The 18,823-nt window shown below is 38.3% G+C and overlaps 1 protein-coding gene across 1 annotated transcript; it reads left to right on the top strand.

Annotated features, from left to right (window-relative positions):
• The first annotated feature begins 10,938 nt into the window (after nt 1-10,938).
• Nucleotides 10,939-13,893, top strand: dlx2a (distal-less homeobox 2a). Its single transcript, XM_039671364.2, has 3 exons — nt 10,939-11,450; nt 11,699-11,883; nt 12,822-13,893. Exons 1-3 carry the CDS (start codon nt 11,120-11,122, stop codon nt 13,134-13,136), a joined length of 831 nt encoding a protein of 276 aa, XP_039527298.2. The 5' UTR covers nt 10,939-11,119; the 3' UTR covers nt 13,137-13,893.
• The last annotated feature ends 4,930 nt before the right edge of the window (nt 13,894-18,823 follow it).

The raw sequence follows: 18,823 nt of genomic DNA, 5'->3' as shown, positions 1-18,823 counted from the left end.
CCCGGGACCCGAAGTAATAGATTCGGACCCGACCCGGACCCGGCTGCTCATTTAAAATATAGACCCGAACCCGTACGGGTCCCGAGTCGGGTCCGGGGCCGACGGGTCTCGGGTGCACTGTGAAGACCTCTATCTGGAACTGCATTTCCCATCATCCTGTTCTGTCACTTACTGATCATTGCTCTCAGCTGTTCCCACTCACATCGTTTGTATCTGACTATTTATACCCTGTCTGTTTCTGTGTTCATTGTGGATTCCTTGTTTATTATCACCACACTTCGGGTGTCTGCATTCTGTCTGATTCTTGTCTTGTTTTATGTTTTGGACTGCCTTTCTGGAATTTTGACCCTTTGCCTGGACTGGTTTTGTGCATTTGGATCTAACGTTTCCTGTGTGTGTGTATCGTGACATTACAAGTGTCATTTCATTGTTTAATGAAACAATGCTTTTGCTTTTTTCGTGACATCAAATAATAAAAGAAAGTAAAAGAAAGAGAAATATAAACTGAAGTCAAACCTTGAGAGATTTTATGAGATTTTATGGCAATGGAATTGGAATCTGTGTATACAGTATATACATCGTATCTGTGTAGGCCTACTATACATCGGAGTCTAAAAAAACACTAAGGGAGAAACGAAAAGAGGGGATAATGTTTTCAAAACGGAATTAGCAATTAGCAATTCCTACAACTGTTTTGGGTGCCAGTACTTATTTTAGTCCAAAAGAGAGTAATGTATTGATTGCAATGCTATGTGTGTCTCATGAGAGGTGTGATAGAGAACAAGGTCACTGTTCCTTGTTGTGGCGACGGTCCAGTCTAATCCTTATCAGTCTCTTCTGTCTTTTCAAACTAATCAGAGTCTGAGAAATTGCCTAAGCAAACAAATGAGAGCCATTGTAAAATGTGCTAAATAATAAATTAGCTTTTTATGATTGATAAAACATTAATGATGAAGTCAGTCAGTCCCTACAGGATTTCCAAACAGATGAAACTGAAAGTAGTTGTGACCACCTTGGAGTCCAGATAAAGTGACCACCACCATCATTTGCCATCCATAAGTCATTCTTCTCATTTTTGGCTCCTGATTTTATGATGACATCATCATTTAAACGATTATACTCTGTTAACTCAACCATAAATATGCTTACAGCTCCAGAGCATTGACATGAGCCGGTATGCCACCTGCTCCCTGTCGCATCTCGTTTTCTTCATCTGATCGAACAATGTGTCATCTGGCCTGCACTGCCTCACGCCGCAGATCTCAGCACTCTTCTACGACAACAGTAAAACATTATGCAAGCAATTAACTGAGTTTGAAGCCTGTTACCACCTAGATCATAGATGGAAAAGAACATTTACCCAAAACAGGCAATGTACTAAGGAAAAATCTGTTTTAAAGCTTTTTTTAATCAGTTGTCGAGGTTAAGCAAGTTAGTGAAAGTAGGTTTTTGACATAATCTCCAATATTCAATGAATGACTGGATTGGCAGCAGTGGTCCTGCTCAGAATGAGGAGTAATACCAAATAGTATGAATGTCATATGTGAAAAATCTGATATACAATCCTTTATTCCCACTGGCGGCCGATTTCTTTCAAATTTCTCACAGGCTTCTAGGGCCGTGAGTCAGAGGCCACGTCCACACTACTGCGTTTTCGTTTAAAAACGGAGACCTTTTGCTACGTTTGCACCTACCGTCCAGACAAAAATGGAAAAAATGAAGACCTAAAACTGAGAAGTTTAGATGCGCTGCAGCTCTGTGCAACATGACATCATGACTTTTGCGTAAACATACACGCCACTTTCGAGTCAGGTGGCGTGTTATCTCCACGCATTTTGTGCTATCCGCGTATATGCGTATATGTCTACGCCATTAACGTCCGCGTCATTACGCGTGTCCGTACACGCCGTCAAATCTCCAGTCATAAATGCCATTAACCCCAGTGACGGTTAAGTTTAGGGACGGGGTTGAGGTAAGTCACATATTTATATAACGTTAAGTTAACGGCGTTCATAAACACGCTGAAAGGCGATTATGCGTCTTGATAGCACGCCAAAAATGGAAATACGAATTGGCGTCTCATACACACGCTACTTCATGAGATCAGTCTGCTCTGTGTTGTGTTTTGAACCTCCGGAGGGCGTTATAGTGAAGACGGGACAAAACGTAGGACTTTAGAAACGATGACGCAGAGGCTCATGCTCGGCTCTATGATTGGGTGTCATCAGTCATGACGTGTCCTTCCCTGATTCGTCATTGTCATTCGCATGCCCAGTGTTGGTGAATGGTCACGTGTGATCTCACGTGTTTTCAGTCGTTTTAATGTGGACGGAGATCAATTCTAATACGCAGATAAAACACTGGTGTGGAACGAGATCACATTCGTTTTAATTCTCGTTTTAAATTTAATTTAAACGAAAACGCAGTAGTGTGGATGGGGCCAAACAGGCCCAGCAAGTTTTGTTCCGATCAGCCTCTATTAACCTTGTTTGACAGCCGCTCGAACTTCACTGGCCGATGGCGGCCATGTTTTTCGAGATACACAAATGTCCCTTGTTGATTGTGGCACAAAGACACTGCATGCCTGCTTTCAAGTCCATCGGACAGACAGTTGCGTTGCTATAGCTGTTTTTGTGTTTCTTTTTATTTTATAGCGACACCGAGTGGCCAGTCACAGCATCCTTTTTCATGCAACCACAGACAGAGCCCATACCAGATAATGTCTAATTGAAGAGAATTGGCACTGGCTGGTTAGTTCCGGTTTCTGGACTGGCTGCAGTAACACGTCTCTGTCCATGCGGGGGCGCTCGCGGTCGAGTGCAAAATGAATGGGAGTCAATGGGAGTTCACCCCCAGAAATCCACTTTTCTCAGGATGTAATTTTTTGTCAAGTAATTTGAAAGTTGCATTCAAAAGGGAGGGCTAAGATAATACACTCAGCTGAAAATTGCATTTTTAAGTTCACTTATCTGTTCTAAAAATCCGTTCAAAACTGTGATGACGTCACACAATCAGAATGCTAGCGTGTTCCGGCCAACAATGGCCTAGCCTGTGAGAAATCAAAAGGACATAAGTACTCGTTCATTCGACTTTTGGCCTATAATCTATATTGAACTTGCGGAATCAACAATAAAATCTATTTTGATTTAACGACAAGCAGGTGAAAGAGACACATTTAGCCGTTTAGCCCCATAGACTCCCATTCATTCTGCACTCGCCCGCGATCACCTCCAGTGGAATTCTAATGGAACTGCAACCAAGATGATACTCAATAGGGCTAATAGGAAGTGCCAAGGCTCTCCGTTAGACGGGCTCTGCCCATACACAGATGTACAGAGGGAAATTATATACATTGTGGCGTACCATCGCAGATGTAAATTGTAAATTTCTTTGGATAGTTATTGACAAACAGACTCCTGAGAATCTTTTTGCACTGGTTTGGTTCCAATCAGGCGGAAAACCTAGAGCGAACTTACAAAAGTTGAAAAAAAGCCAAAATACCAAGCCAAGGTGATGATTGAATTTGAGACGTGCATTCCAATTCCAAAGGATTCCAATGATTTAAGCCATTTTATGAGCTGGACTTTTGAGCGATGTAGCGCCACCATCAGGCCGATTGGGGCGAGTCTCGATGACGTTGTAGACGGGGTGGGAACTACCATCCCTCAAAGTTTCAAGTGTCTACGATTTACGGTTAGTCTGCCCGATCACTTTTAGGGGAGAATGCTGATCAATGGAAATTCTGACAATTACAATAGTGTTTCAGCTCTATGCTTGAACCCCCCTTTGCTTGAAAAATGCTGTTATACATAAATCTAAAGGTAGTATCCGTGTCAGTAAAGTAATGTCACTTTTTCTGAAGGAGCACTTCAAGTATTAAAGGTGTTTTTGTCTTTGTCTGTGGGCAATAGCATATGTAGCAGGCACTTTTACAGCACATTCATGTGTCTTATGAGTATACTCTTAGAAGAAAAGGTTCTATATAGAACCTTAAAAGGTTCTATCAGCACTACGTAATTGGAACCCCCGAAAAGGTTCTACACACTCTTAAAAAGGGTTCCTCTGGGTTCTATATAGAACCCTGGGGTTCCAGACTTGGCCAATAGAACCATTTGGGAGTTCCATATATGAATATGGGGATGGAACCATTTCTGGTTCTAAATAGAACCATTTCTTCTAAGAGCATGCTTTTTATGGACTGAACCAATGATCTGTATTACTAGACTCACGCTCTACCTGTTATTTGCTGGAAATCATAACAAGCATCTTAACAAAAAAAATAGCATAACAAAAAAAAAAATCAAATTTGTATGTAAATTATGTAACTTCATGGCTGTTCAAATGCATGAGATAACCCTTTCTGTGTGTATGAGACTCATAAGCCTCTGTTTGAACATTTGCTCATCACACACAACACATAACACACTCTCTGTCCTCTGAGTAGAGTCTCTTGGTTAATGGTTCGTTCTCATTTGGCAACTTGTTAACCTATAAGTGGTTTCATAGCTTAACTCCTATAGGTTCTCACATGGAGATCGTCAACCACAAGTGATCTTGTGATGAAACCAAGTCACTGTTGCACATTTGCTTTATATGAATGATGACAATTCAGCTTGATAGCAGCTGAGTATTTGATGACTACATCTCAATGCTGGGAATATGCTGGCAACTGTCTTCAAATGTGCTTCATTTGCACATCTCTGTTAAAACTCGAATAAAGAGATTTAATGATCACCAAACTGAGGGTCTTCATAATTGATCACTGTGAAATAATGTTTGTAATGTTTATAGAAAAGAAAAACTTTTGCATCCATGAAGCTTTGGGGTCACTTACAAAACTCTTGGGATGGAAATAATGTGAGGTGCTTTTGTGAGCGCTTCTCTGGGGAACACAATACAATTGCGAGAGAACACAAACGCATTGAAATATCATTTGCCCCACAATCTTATATTTTTGTCCTTCACCATGTCCATTGTCCACTTGGGCTTTCTGTAGTTATTAGTATGCTAATGCATCTACTTTAAAAATGGAATCCCCTACCAATGATAAGATTTCTGGATTTTCTTCATTACAAGCAAGCAAACATTGACTGTGATATCCATCCATATTGGGAAAGTCAAAAGACACCACAATGACACTGCTGGAATCATCTTGTGAGAAGACGCATCAAACCACTGGCTCATTTCCAACTTTTATCATTGCTGACCTCAGTATTCAGACCAGAACACTCAGATATGAGTCAACAGTGACACCACAGGCAATTTTAGGCTGACAGATAACTAACTAAAAAAACAAGACATATCAGCAGACTGGATTAGACTGGGAAATTGAGCTTATTCTTTAGCAGAATGTGACCTCAATTCATCTGTATAAGCAAATATACAACATTTAAAGGAGTATTCTGGGTTTCATAACAAGATACGTTCAATCGACAGCATTTTGGCACTAATAAAAAAAACCAGTTTGACTCATCCCTGTTTTTCTTAAAAAATAAAAACAAATATTGATGTTAGAGTGAGACATTTACAATGAAAGCAAATGGGGCCATTTTTTAAGTGTTTAATGTGAATTTTATACTTTTATAAAAAAAAATATCTTAAACCAAATTAAGGCCTATTATTTGAGCTGTAGTTTTGTTTAAATCCTTAGTTTTCATGGTTGCATGATTTACGTTGTAATAGCAACAAAGTTTGCAACGGCCTATACCAGAGAAAAAATTAGGTTATTAATTTTTTTTCACACTAAAAATCATACGAACAAAGTTCAATAAATAAAGGTGATTTGATCTAATTTTTATTCATTTAAGGAGACTGATTATATTCGTATTCTAGCATAATATATGGACTAGTCATATCTCATATTTGCATAATAGGCTACTTACCCACGATCACCCTCAAGGGCACTTCAAACCTCCTTCAATTTCAATACTAGCCTATAATACACAAAACATTAAACTCGATGATGAATACGCATATCAAACTGAACGTAGTATAAAATACTAATAGCTAATGCATATGTGATATTTGGCCATGTAGAGCTAGAGCATGTGTAGCATGTCTGGAACGGACTCTTTAACACAAATGACCACACGGCGATGAGATCCAATGTTTTTCCGTTTTAATCTGTAAACAGAGAGATCATCAGTGGATCAACGGGGCTTCAGCTTTTCTCTCTCTCTCGTGTAACACAGTAACATTCATGGAGAGAAGCAACATTGCGTGCGCTCACGAGCCTTGCGCACAGGTAGACTGAGGCTATTACAGTTCTTTTAAGAAAAATAAATAAATAAAACATGTAAATAAAATAATAAATGTTACACATTCATAATCTTCCTTGTGATACATCACATTAATACTCTTATTAATACACTACAATAATGTATAGTACATCAATTTTATACTAAATTACATGACCATAAGCATTAATTCAGATATTTATATAAAATAACATGCTATGATAAACAACCAAAAAATTATAATATAATTTGTAAACATAAATCCAAAAGAAAAGCTCAATGCACATTTAGCAGCATACCATATGCAGGCCGCACCACGTGCGTCACGCACGAATCTGATTCGAATCCCCGATAACACTCCTAATACAGTACATATTTATTAACAGTCAACCAGATCTCTTTCCTTTCACAAAACAGAACTAATTAAACAACACACCTGTAAACAGAGAGATCATCAGTGGATCAACGGGGCTTCAGCTTCTCTCTCTCTCTCTCTCTCTCTCTCTCTCTCTCTCTCTCTCTCTCTCTCTCGTGTAACACTGTGCATAAGATACTAATCAGTTAGCACCATGATGAGTTTTATAAACTCGTACTACTATACACATTCATCACGAGTAACACACTCAAATCACAATTATTGAGTAATAATTATGCCTTCAAACAATAAACATCATCATACCAGTAACATTCATGGAGAGAAGCAACATTGCGTGCGCTCACGAGCCTCGCTCACAGGTAGACTGAGGCTATTACAGACCGCACGAGGAGAAACCCCGGAAATGTCCCACTGATGACGCTCCCTCCCCAAAAAAACACTCAGAGAAAAGTTCCGCTATTTTAGCGTTATGTTCTTTTACTCATGAACAATAATGTGAACAAAATTTCGTGAGGTTCATTAAGCCATTCTAAATACAAAAATAGGAAAACTTAAACAGTAAAATACAGAAAAAAAAAATAATACAATAAAAAACAAGCCAAAGGTTAATTTTCACCAGTTACACATGTTTTTATACAGATAGAACGTCGGTGCAGATCTACAAATGGCAAGGTAAGGCACTGTTGGTTTTTCATTGCGTGGAGAGCAGCGCCACCTGTTGGCTCGCATCAGTAGCTGCTGCATAGTAAATATTCAATATGCCCCATTAAAAGGACTTTTCATTAAATATATATATATATATATATATATATATATATATAAAAATAAAATTAAAATTAATTTATAAATAAAATAACGTCGAGTATTATCTAAAGCTGGAACGTATTAAACACGCACAGTTAAATATTTTTTATTTGATTATTTTGTGCAGACCCAAACTAGACAATGCTTAGCTACTGTTTAATTAGTTTCAGGGATTCATATGTGAGTCGAAGCGCACGCTTCCAAAGTGGAGGGTCAGTGGAGACAGCGATTAGCCAGTCTAGGTCTTGAGTGATCCTGCAAATATCGAGGATATATCGAGGGCCAGTAAAGGTTCACTGTGTTGCCAGCAGAGAGCACAATAACACAGAGAGGTGAACATTCAGGGACATTCCCTCACTGCCCTGATCTTCCTTACAGATATAACGGTGACTGTGGTGCTGGAGAGATGAAGAAGAGAATGAAGAAGGCTGTTTATTTCCCATATGCTATTGTTATATATATATATATATATATATATCTCAGAAGCACATTAGACAATTTCCCCAAATGGCATTCTATTGCATCACATTTCATACAGTTTCTGCAACAATCAACAGCCACAGTTTGAGTTCTTCGTGGTTTTGCTGCTTTTTTATTGTATTCACAAACCAAATAAAATAATTGTTTTGAATTAGTTAGTTAGTTAGTTAGTTAATTTCAGCCCGTTCTCATCCCAGGGCAATCATATACTGATTTTGACAATGCGTGTACATCCAATGCACATGGCACCCTTTAGCGTCAATATGAGACGCAGATATATATGGGGCAGAAGGCGCCTCCTTAGTGGTCTAAACCAATGCATTCTCACCCCAAGGCGTCACCTTTGACCATGCTTCAATATTTGACGTTTTAGGCGCCCTTTAGCGTCATTTACATGACGCGATCCTACGACGTCATCTAACTGACGCCAAAGGAAAGCGTCAGTTAGAGCAGTGTTTCCCAACCCTGTTCCTGGCGGCACACCAACACTGCGTGTTTTCTTTGTCTCCCTAATCAAACACACCCGATTCAACTCATCAGCTCATTAACCCACCTGATTATGAGCTGATGGGTTGAGTCAGGTGTGTTTGATAAGGGTTACAAAGAATACACGCAGTGTTGGTGTGCCGCCAGGAACAGGGTTGGGAAACACTGAGTTAGAGGACGCGGTTAGGTTTAGGTGTGGGGTGGGGGTAGGGTACACGTGATCCTAGGGCGTCATCTTACTGACGCTAAAGGGCGCCTAAAGCGTCAGATATTGAAGCATGTCCAAATGCTTCCCAAGTGCTTCCCAAGTCCAAATGCTTTTAGACAGCCCATTCTCACATTTCCGTGAGAATGGGCTGTCTAAACCTACCCATAACCGAAGCGTGTCATATTGACGCTAAAGGGTGCCATGTGCGTTGGATGTATACGCATTGTCAAAAGCGTCACTATATGACGCCTTGGGATGAGAATGCGTTGTTAATTTAGGCCTGGTTTCACAGACAGGTCTTAGATTATATACCAGGATTAATTAGGCCTTAGTTCAATTAGGGCATTTACAGTTTTTCGCGTCTTGAATTTTACTTTGCTTCCTGCTTTTTCTTTTTTCACCAGGTTCGATGTCATGATCTGTGGGTGAATGATTGTAATTGACCTATAAAATAACACAATAAGGGTTTTGCAATGTTGTGCGGCACAATTCCCTTACAGAAAAAAAAAACATATGAATTTCACGTTTTCCACATGCGACCACATTATGAGTCAATATGAGTCTCAAATTAAATTTAGTGTGTGTTTTCTATGAAGAATGCACAGAAGTCAGTGACAAAACGGCATCCAGAAACATTCTCAAATAAAAATATAAATAGCCACGTAAATAAAATATTACTTTAAATGTATAATAGCATAAATAAATAATACTAAAATAACACTGACTAATTAAGCTATTGTAAACTGTTTTTATCAGATTCATATAATTTGCATGTAGGTAAATTATATGAATTGATATGAAAATTATATTAATTTACATTTATATTTCTAAAGGTACACTTTTGAAAAAGTAACTATCTAACAGAAAATATGAATATGCATAAGGCGAATTAGTCTTGGCATATTCAGATGTCTATTCACAATGCAAATTGAATGTGAATACAAGTTATTATTATCGTGTTTCATTAATAAAGTTATATTAGTTAATTGTGTATTTATTAAATGAATAATATACTTCTGCATTTGTATAAATAAGGCTGTTTTATTTATTTTTGCCCATACGGTTGTGAGGATTTGTGTAAAGTTTATATAACCTATATAATGTAGAGTTTTATTATTTTGTGAGTTGTCCTCAAATCACAGATTCGATCATTTAATTTAGTACAGTTTTCACTTCTGAAAGTGAAAGTAAATAAAAAATTGCTTGCTTATTTACAGCAGTGAATAAATTAAAAGAAAATAAGGTAGCACTGTGTATTGCTGATTTTAAAGCTTACTGAACTTTAAGTGATTTTGGATATCTAGAGTTTTACATAAACACAACATAAGATCGGCCCCTCCGTATTAAAGGGATAGTTCACTTTCAAATTAACTTTTGATATGTTTTATCTTACTTCAAGGGCATCCAAGATGTAGGTGTCTTTGTTTCCACAGTAGTTTCAATTTTGATATTTTTAGGTCAAACCGTTCTTGTCTGTCAGTCATAATGCAGGTCTATGGTCACCACCTCAAAGAAGAAGAAGTCCAAATTATTTTTATAGTGAACAATCCCTTTAACTCTTGTGCCCCCAGTTGAAAAAAAATCCTAGAATCGCGCCTGGGTTTAATATGGTGACACCAGTACCCTAAGCGCAAGCGTTTTATTTTCACCAACAGGTGTCGCAGCAGGGCAGGGTGCCATGCATGCCATGCCCAAAAGAGCGGCTGTCGTTTAAGAGCGAAAGAAATCTGAAGTCAAAAGTCTAATTGCTGGGTTGAAATCAACTCCGTTTTACGAAAAACAATTGCAAAATGAGCACTTCCATGCATGGTGCTTGGCTTGCTTTTCAGGCATAGGCTATTGCTGTTTTTTTAGCTATCTGTAAAAGTTCATGAAGCGCAGCACGTGAAGGTTAAACCTTTTATTAATAAATCAAAACACATTTTAGGTTATTCGGATTTACAGAAGAAGCCCGTGTATTCAGAATAAGGGCCTGCGAAAAATATTTTAGGGTTATTTATATAGGCTAACACATTTCATACACAATGGTAATTCAAACATAGAAGACATTTAAAATAATCGAAAGAATTAGGAATAATTAAAACAATTAAGGTTTCGTCGCCATTTTAATTCGATCACGACAATGATTGGTAACGCGTAACGCTATAAAACGTAGGCTATAAAGAATGTTGTCAATGTTTTTTCAGAAGGTCATGTTTCGTGTAGTATAAAGTGTTGCAGTTGACCATCACCACACAGGATGCACGCATTTCATGCATGTGTGTGCAGTGTGTATCCCGCATTGATTGGCTGCTCCGCGCGCACAGGTTCATCCTCCCCCATGACGCGCGATAAATGTCCGTCCTCCCGCATCTCTGCTGACACACAATCACACTTCTGCATTGCGTCGCGGCGTCTGCGTTTGTTTTCTTCCAGAGGGGAATGTAACTTAACTCAGAAAACCTTTTAACTTTTGTGCGCCTCTAGAAGTTTTTTTTATGGGTTTGTTCTTTCGTTGGACGTGCGTTTAAGTATTTTTTTTTTTGCGTTATGAAAAACATAACCGGAGTTTTTGACAGCCTCAGTACAGATATGCATTCAAACCAGATTACCTCCAGCAGTTACCACAGTCTGCACAAATCCCAGGAATCCCCGACTCTCCCGGTCTCCACCGCTACCGACAGCAGCTACTATAATAATAACCAGCAGGCCGGACAGTGCTCAAGCTCTCCGTACGACCAGATCAGCTCTTACCAATACCAGAACACCAGCATGAACAGCGTCCAGTACAACACCAAATCATATGAACTGGGCTTCGGCAACGCGTTTGGTCCTTACGGCGCGTACGGCCCCTGCTCTTCTCCAACTCCTGCAGATGCTGGTAAATATCTCTCTCTTGTGGCAGTACGCGTTGTAACATTAAAATTGAAATCTTACTATATATTTACAGAGTATCAGTGAAGGAAAAAAAACGTGTATTATTGATACATAAATCATGATTTTGTAGCGCTGTTTTAATTGCGCGTGAAAATGCTAAAAATAACGTTTTTATTAGCCTATTACATTGCATTGCGTGACTGTTTTATTTTGAATTTCGACTTTTTGTAATATGTTTGTTTACTCTCCTAGAAAAAGAAGAAAGTGAACCTGAAATTCGAATGGTTAATGGAAAGCCAAAGAAAATCAGAAAACCGCGAACTATTTACTCGAGTTTCCAGCTGGCGGCCCTGCAGAGGAGGTTTCAGAAGACGCAGTATCTGGCTCTGCCGGAGAGAGCCGAGCTCGCAGCGTCACTGGGACTCACGCAAACACAGGTACACACACGCTTTACACGGATCAGCCAGCAAATTGCCGACGCTTTAATTAGCGTTAATTTTAAAGCGTAAAAACTGCTCATTAATCTCTGGAAAAAAAATGGGATTCCATAATCATAACAACACTCTAAAAAATGCAGGGTTGTTTTAACCCGATTTTGGGTCAAATATGGACAAATTCAAACATTGGGTTAAAAATTGCATTTAAAATGACACCAAGTGACCCAAAATTGGGTTAAAACAACCCAGCATTTTTCAGAGAGAACACTAAAAACAACTTTTAAATAGTAAAACTCCTTAATTCCTATAGCTATAATTTAACATTAGAGCGAATATTGTGTGCGTGTGTATGTGTGTTATTATTTCAAAGGTTAGGGTTGTAATGTGAAATTATCATCCGATAGACATGGCGGCCTGATAATGAAAACAATTGGTAACACTTTACAATAAGGTTCATTAGTCAACATTAGTTAATTAAATAACCATGAACAATATACATTTGTTACTGTAGCTATTTGTTAATCTTTGTTAATGTCAGTTAATATAAATGCAGCTGTTCGTTGTTTGTTCATGTTAGTTCATTACTAATGTTGGCAAGGTTTTAATAAAGTATAGTAGGCCTATGTTGAAATTAACATTAACAAAGATGAATAAATGCTCTTTAAGTGCAGTTCGTTATAGTTCGTGTTAACTAATGAACCTTATTGTAAAGTGTTATAAGTGTTAACCGCATAAGTGCGGTCAAATCGATTAATCGCGATTAATCGCATCTAAAAAGTGTGTTCATATGTCTATGATAAAAGTCTGTGTTTATATAATATATGTGAGCATGTCAATGTATACATAAGACATTGGTACTGTATAAAGCGCTATAAATAAAGGTGACTTGACATGGTTTAATGCTACGCTAGATACTGAATAGTTTGCTTGTTTTCCAGGTAAAAATCTGGTTTCAAAACCGTCGTTCGAAGTTCAAGAAGTTGTGGAAAAGTGGAGAAATCCCACCCGATCAGCACGTGGCATCCAGTGACTCTCCACCTCTCCACTCACCGCCGCTCAACACGGCCTGGGACTTCGCGCATAGCCAGAGAATGAACGCGGTGAACACGGGGGGTTTGTCCCAGAGCAACAGCCCCCCAAACACTGCCACCCCTTCCTTTCTGACGAACTACTGGTACTCATCCACGAACTCTGCGGCCCAGCTACAGCCACATCACCACAACACATCTCTCAGCGCAGGGACCATATTTTGACTCGACTGACTGGGGGAAAATCATTTTGTGAACTTGCAACAAATGACTTTCAGGCCTGCCCCCCCCCCCCCCCCCCCACACACACACACACACACACACCCCCTCCCACCCCACATGGTGACACCTTTGCCACGTTGATCATTGCCGGTGCGTAACATTGTATGCAATGTCGTCAACAAGCAGACACTAAAGAATCAAACATATACAATTATTTTTGTATTTATTTATTTTGTTCTATGGGTGGTACATCAATGGATTAAAAGCAGTTGTTCGGTGAACTACTATTATCCAAAGCCTAGAGAACTCACGCGGACGTTATTGGAGTGAATATTAATGCAGCAGGGTGTATGAGCACATGTAGCACAACCTGAAGCTGTTTTTTCGTGCCTTTTGAAAATAACTTAACCGTCCTTTCCCATCGTAAATGTGTTTCATGCGCCTGTCTTTAATTTCAGAGTCAGACTTTTGTTCGGTTTATATATACGGAGGGTTAGTTTTGGTGTCTGTACGTGTGTTCACCCGCTGTTGTCATTCCTAGAGATTACCATAGAGGGTTCTCACTGTTTTTTTTAATAATACAAAAGGACGACACACTAATGAAAAACACACGAAAGCTACTGATTGTCCTGAAGCCATGTAAAAGATATTTTTTTTTTCCTCTGGAGTACTTTGTTTTATTTATTTTGAAATCCGAATGAGCGTTTCTGCCACTACAATGATTCAGACTTATTTAAATAAAATGTTTCATGTGAATGCATTTTATTTGTATCAATTCATTGGGGATTTCTTTAGTTCACTGTTGGTATGTTTTTTTTTTTGTTGTTTTTTTTCTCTTAGATCTGTCCACGCCTCCCTGTTTTTGCTTCGGCGCCAGTTGAGTCTCTAGTCTTTAATAAGTCTGGCTGGAGACGCTATGCAACGTCTTGTAAAAGTTTCACACAAAACCCACAAATTCACCTTTTGTTGTCTAACGTGACAGGTGTGTCTTGCTTGATCTGTAAGTAGGTCAAGTGAGTTTATGCAACTTTTTTGGGTTCAAAAATAACAGGAGCACTGTTCTTAAAAAAAAAAATAACTAAAGGCAACTGGTCTGACGTTCCCTAATTTTTTCGGAGACATACAACTTGCAGACAAAGGCTCCGGGAGCCCGACAGAAGCGAGGCGCGCTACAGAGCCTCGGGCTGGGAATGAGCGCGCAAACACGCCCCGGCATGAAGGCGTTCGGCGGGGTTCAGACTCTCTGGAGTCACAGCTCTGCGCTCCAGACTTTTTATGAAGTCAGCACGGACAAAAAAAAAAAAAAAAAAAAAAAAAAAAAAAAAGAAGCAGGCTCACAAATGCCCCGAGCTAAACAACATGGAAACATTTCTCACAACTTCCACCACCCCACGCACAAAACAAGGCCTTTATGGTCTCGGCTGCGTATAGGCTGCATTAATTTTCCATGCCATATAACAAAGGACAACTTGTTAATTTGTTTAGAAGCTTCATAGAATATAAAAATCAGTGGAATCTGAGTCATGCAACATGCTCAAACTGGCACTGCAAATGATGCATGCACATTTAATGCAACTCACTCAAATCGAAAGGTTTATTTGCTCAAATAAAAATGTAAGTAAAATCAACGTTGCTGCCTTATTAAGTAAAATAACTTGGATGTTTAAGTCATGTCAACTTAAATTACATTTAACTGCCTTAAAAATTAGTTGAATTTTGTATAGGCTAACTTAAATATTGAAAATTGCTTAAATATTTTGATGAGTTAAAGCAATGTAAAACCATGTTGCCATAACTTATTGATCATATATTTTTTTTTACAATGCAGCGATAAAATCACTTGTAAATAAGAGCATGCTGTTTTAGACGCTTTTATGACAAAACCATAAATGAAGTTATTGCAGTGTCCTGTTATTAATTATGCAAGACAAGTGTTACTAAAGTGCCAATGCAATTTTTGTTGGTTTAGCTTAAAACATTTTAGGTTAACTGAAATAAAAAGATGAGGAGATGGAGGTCAACGAAGGTTGAGATTGGTTTAATCAACAGAAACTCAAAATATTGTGTTGTCTCAACCGCATACATTATCGATTTGACAAAAATAAAAAAAATGTAAAAACAAATCATGAAAATGAAAAGATAAATGTTTGAACTACACGTGGCTTAATATCCATCGTTCTTTTTTAAATAATATATCGCAGGTTGCTTTCTTGTTACATTAATTTGTTTATTTGTGGGTTGAAAAGCTGTAAAGCCGACAGATGTAATGAGAATGTATCCTGTTAGTGATTGCCACATTACAAGATATTATGGTGTCGCCCCGGGCTAAGACTAAGCCTTTGCTGAAATATGTCCCGCGGAGATACACAAGATCCGTTCAGCAAAATAAACACGACAGGACACGGGAATATGATAAAGGCCCAAGACGCGACTCAATGTTAATGCAGAACAGTTTACGCGCGCCGTCCCTTGAGACAAGCTTAACCCGATCAAGAACAAATGAAATACCGCATTAATTCATGTGAACTCTTAGCCCAAACGTAGAAGAAGCGCATGCCCCAACGGTGTTTGCACCTCTTTCTGTCTGTATTTTTGCTGTCTCGGTATATCTGGCAAAAAAAAAAAAAAAAAAAAAAAAGCCAGATTCCGTGTTAACATTGATTAGGACTCTCGGAATGGACAAGTGTCACACCTTGCAAACGCAAACGAATGTAAACTTGTATCGCATCTGTCTGGAACACATGCTCTGTCTGCATGCCTTTCTCTCTGAAAGATTAGCAATGATGTGGGTTTAGACACTTCCGGAATCCTGTAGACAACTTGAAAAATGCCATACCCCATCCCTAATTTATACTCTGATCTGTAATTTTATCCACAATTGCTCCAGTTGAGCATTCTGGCTCCCCGATCTGAAAGCCTGCAATTACTATATAATTCTTCGCAATTTTAGATGTCCTAATATGGACTATAATTTTTGCGCAAGACAATTTCCAGCTATTTCAAGCATCAACATTGTCAAAGTTGTATGTACATAATAAATGGTAATATCAATGCATAGTTTTTAGCATAACATCTTGACTCGCGCGATAATTATATCCGTTTGGAGCCTACGCAAAATTAGCCTGAATTGCATGGTAACTGCTGCTTTAAATTTTTAAAAATTACTCATAATTTTCCCAAAGATTACCAAGATCTCGAGTGCACAATGTCATCAGCGTAATGAGGAGTAAACATTTATGCTAATAATCAGCAATTTTTTCCATCAGCTATAAAGAGGGAAAATAAAGCCGGATTTTTCATTCCTGCTCGGAGAGCGTCTGTCAGCTCAGAGCCCCGCTAGAGGAGCACATTCATGGGACCCAAAGAGCCGGGACCCGCGCCATGACTTCTGGATGCTCTTTTCACATTCTTCCCTGTCTCTCAAGAGCGAGATTAGACATCTTATACACGATGTTCTCCTTTAACATGCCTCAAGGTAAGAAGGATTTTACATATAGGCTACATTTTATTTGCTCATTTTGGGGGGATTTGCCTGCATTATTATGCGTATTGTGAGGTGTTATAATAAGAGAAACGAAGTGGTTTGAAGTTAAGATTAGTCGTGGCTACTTTTGCGGACATTTAGGCTAGAAATTCCGCCGTATTTCTATAAATAAAACACTGATTTGGACGAATGTGTTGCCGGCTGAAAGATCTTTTTCGGTTGTCTGGAGAAAACAACATACAGCATTTGCTGCTTTGAATCAGGCTAACGTTAATAAAGTCTGAAATTGCGAGATGGTTTGTCTATAGAATCCAGTCGAAAATAAAGCAGCCCTTGTTCTATAATTTCACCTCTGCCTTCATCACTCCGACATTGTGCTTTTGCTCATTTTGATCCCTCTTCCCATTGACAAATCTCTCGGTATACACCTGCAAGCAATTTGCCAGCCTTACTTATAACTACCGCTGCGCACCTATTTCACTCTCTCTTTTCCTTTTTTTCCTTTTCTTTTTTTCTCCCCCCATAGCACAGCAAATTTTCTTTCAGTACGCTATCTCTTTTGTTAACAAAAGATTCCACGTGCGAAAAAAAATTGCTCATAATTATCCCGTAGATGGGAAGCTGCATTAGAATAAGTAAGGAGGGAATGACTGTAATTATGTCTGGTTTGATGGGCCCGGCGCGTAATCAAGAGGAGAATAGAGTGAAATAACGCTGACCCTCTCTGCTCCACAGCTGCATGTCGGAGAAAGAGACAGAACAGCACGGCTTCTTCTTTTATTCCTTCACAAACTGTTCTGTTTTTGGATATGTTTAGCAATATATATATATATATATATGTATACAAAAGACATTTAATTTTTTTGTCGGAGATTGTCAGACACTTGTCGGGCATAAGATTAAAAATGTTGCAATGATTCATATCAGTGTTAGCCATTCATTAACACATTTTCATCTGGTTAGGTTATTTAGCTGTATTATGAACATTTAGCGGGAAATCCCTGAGAGAACGCATTGGAAAGAAAAAAGGTTACACATTATTTTAACGTGTCTTTGTTGCACTGTATATAAGTACTAAGTAATATTAAGTAACTACGTGTACTTAATATGGGGTTAGGAATCGGGTTTGGTTTATGGTTAGTTGCGTGTAAATATTGGTATTACAATAGTGTAACAATGACACTGTAAAATAAAGTGTTGCAAAAATAAAAGATGAGATTTAGCTTGGAAACCAGTTTGATAGACACTCTATCAAAATGATAATACGAATTAATAAACATAACGATTCCACGGCAGAGACTGTAGCTATAGGCTAATAATGGTAACGCTTTATTTTAAGGTGACATTTACACGTTACATGTACTTGTCAGTAAAGTATGCATAATTACAAGTAACTAACCCTAAAACAAACTCTAACCATAACTGTAACTCTATGGTCAACAAATGAAATTAATATTACTGAGTACTTGTTTGAGTACTTACAACGTCACCTTAAAATAAAGGGTTACGCTTTTTCAAGGTGTCATTGTTACAATGTAATTATATATTTATGTACTGTGTAACATCTTACTATACACTCTAAAAAATGCTGGGTTGTTTTAACCCAATTTTGGGTCAAATATGGACAAACCCGAAATGTTGGGTTAAAAATGTAATGTAAAAATTTAACCCAACGGCTGGGTTAGTCCATATTTGACCCAAAGTTGGGTTAAAACAACCCAGCATTTTTTAGAGTGTAGGGTTAGGATAGGATAGGATTTGATTGAGGGGTAGTTGCATGTAATTATGCATAATTAACTTTTTTATTATATGGCAAGTACATGTAACATATGTAAAACGGACACTGTAAAATAAAGTGTTACCGCATAAACAAAGATAACAACAACAAATTAATTTAATAACAACAACAATAATAATGAACGTAGGTATATAATGTATTATTTTTTTTTATTTGCAGTGTTATCAAATTGTGTAATAAGTGTAATAAGTCTTAAAAACTATTAATAGAGTCAAAGAGAAGGCGAGCTTGTGATCAGAGCGCGCGGGCCACTTCCTGCTTTGACCAGGCCATTTTTAAAGACCACACATGAAGAATGTCAAAATTTGTCACAATAATTGCTGCACCCCCCGCACTCAAATCCCAACTCTCAATAGTCAAACAGCAGAGGCAAGGTTTCATTAATTCCTAATAGTTCTTATATATTTT

This window comes from Pimephales promelas, chromosome 7 (genome assembly GCF_988280905.1).
Source record: "Pimephales promelas chromosome 7, fPimPro1.hap1.1, whole genome shotgun sequence".
Taxonomy (NCBI): Eukaryota; Metazoa; Chordata; class Actinopteri; order Cypriniformes; family Leuciscidae; genus Pimephales; species Pimephales promelas.
The sequence above is the reverse complement of the archived record's forward strand: the minus strand, read 5'-3'. Positions and strand labels throughout refer to the sequence as shown.

Excerpts from the sequence above, each read along its gene's own strand:
- dlx2a (XM_039671364.2), top strand. The coding sequence starts at position 11,120 with ATGAAAAACATAACCGGAGTTTTTGACAGCCTCAGTACAGATATGCAT. Across the intron at positions 11,451-11,698 it reads TCCAACTCCTGCAGATGCTG|AAAAAGAAGAAAGTGAACCT; the intron begins GTAAATATCTCT and ends TTACTCTCCTAG. Across the intron at positions 11,884-12,821 it reads TGGGACTCACGCAAACACAG|GTAAAAATCTGGTTTCAAAA; the intron begins GTACACACACGC and ends CTTGTTTTCCAG.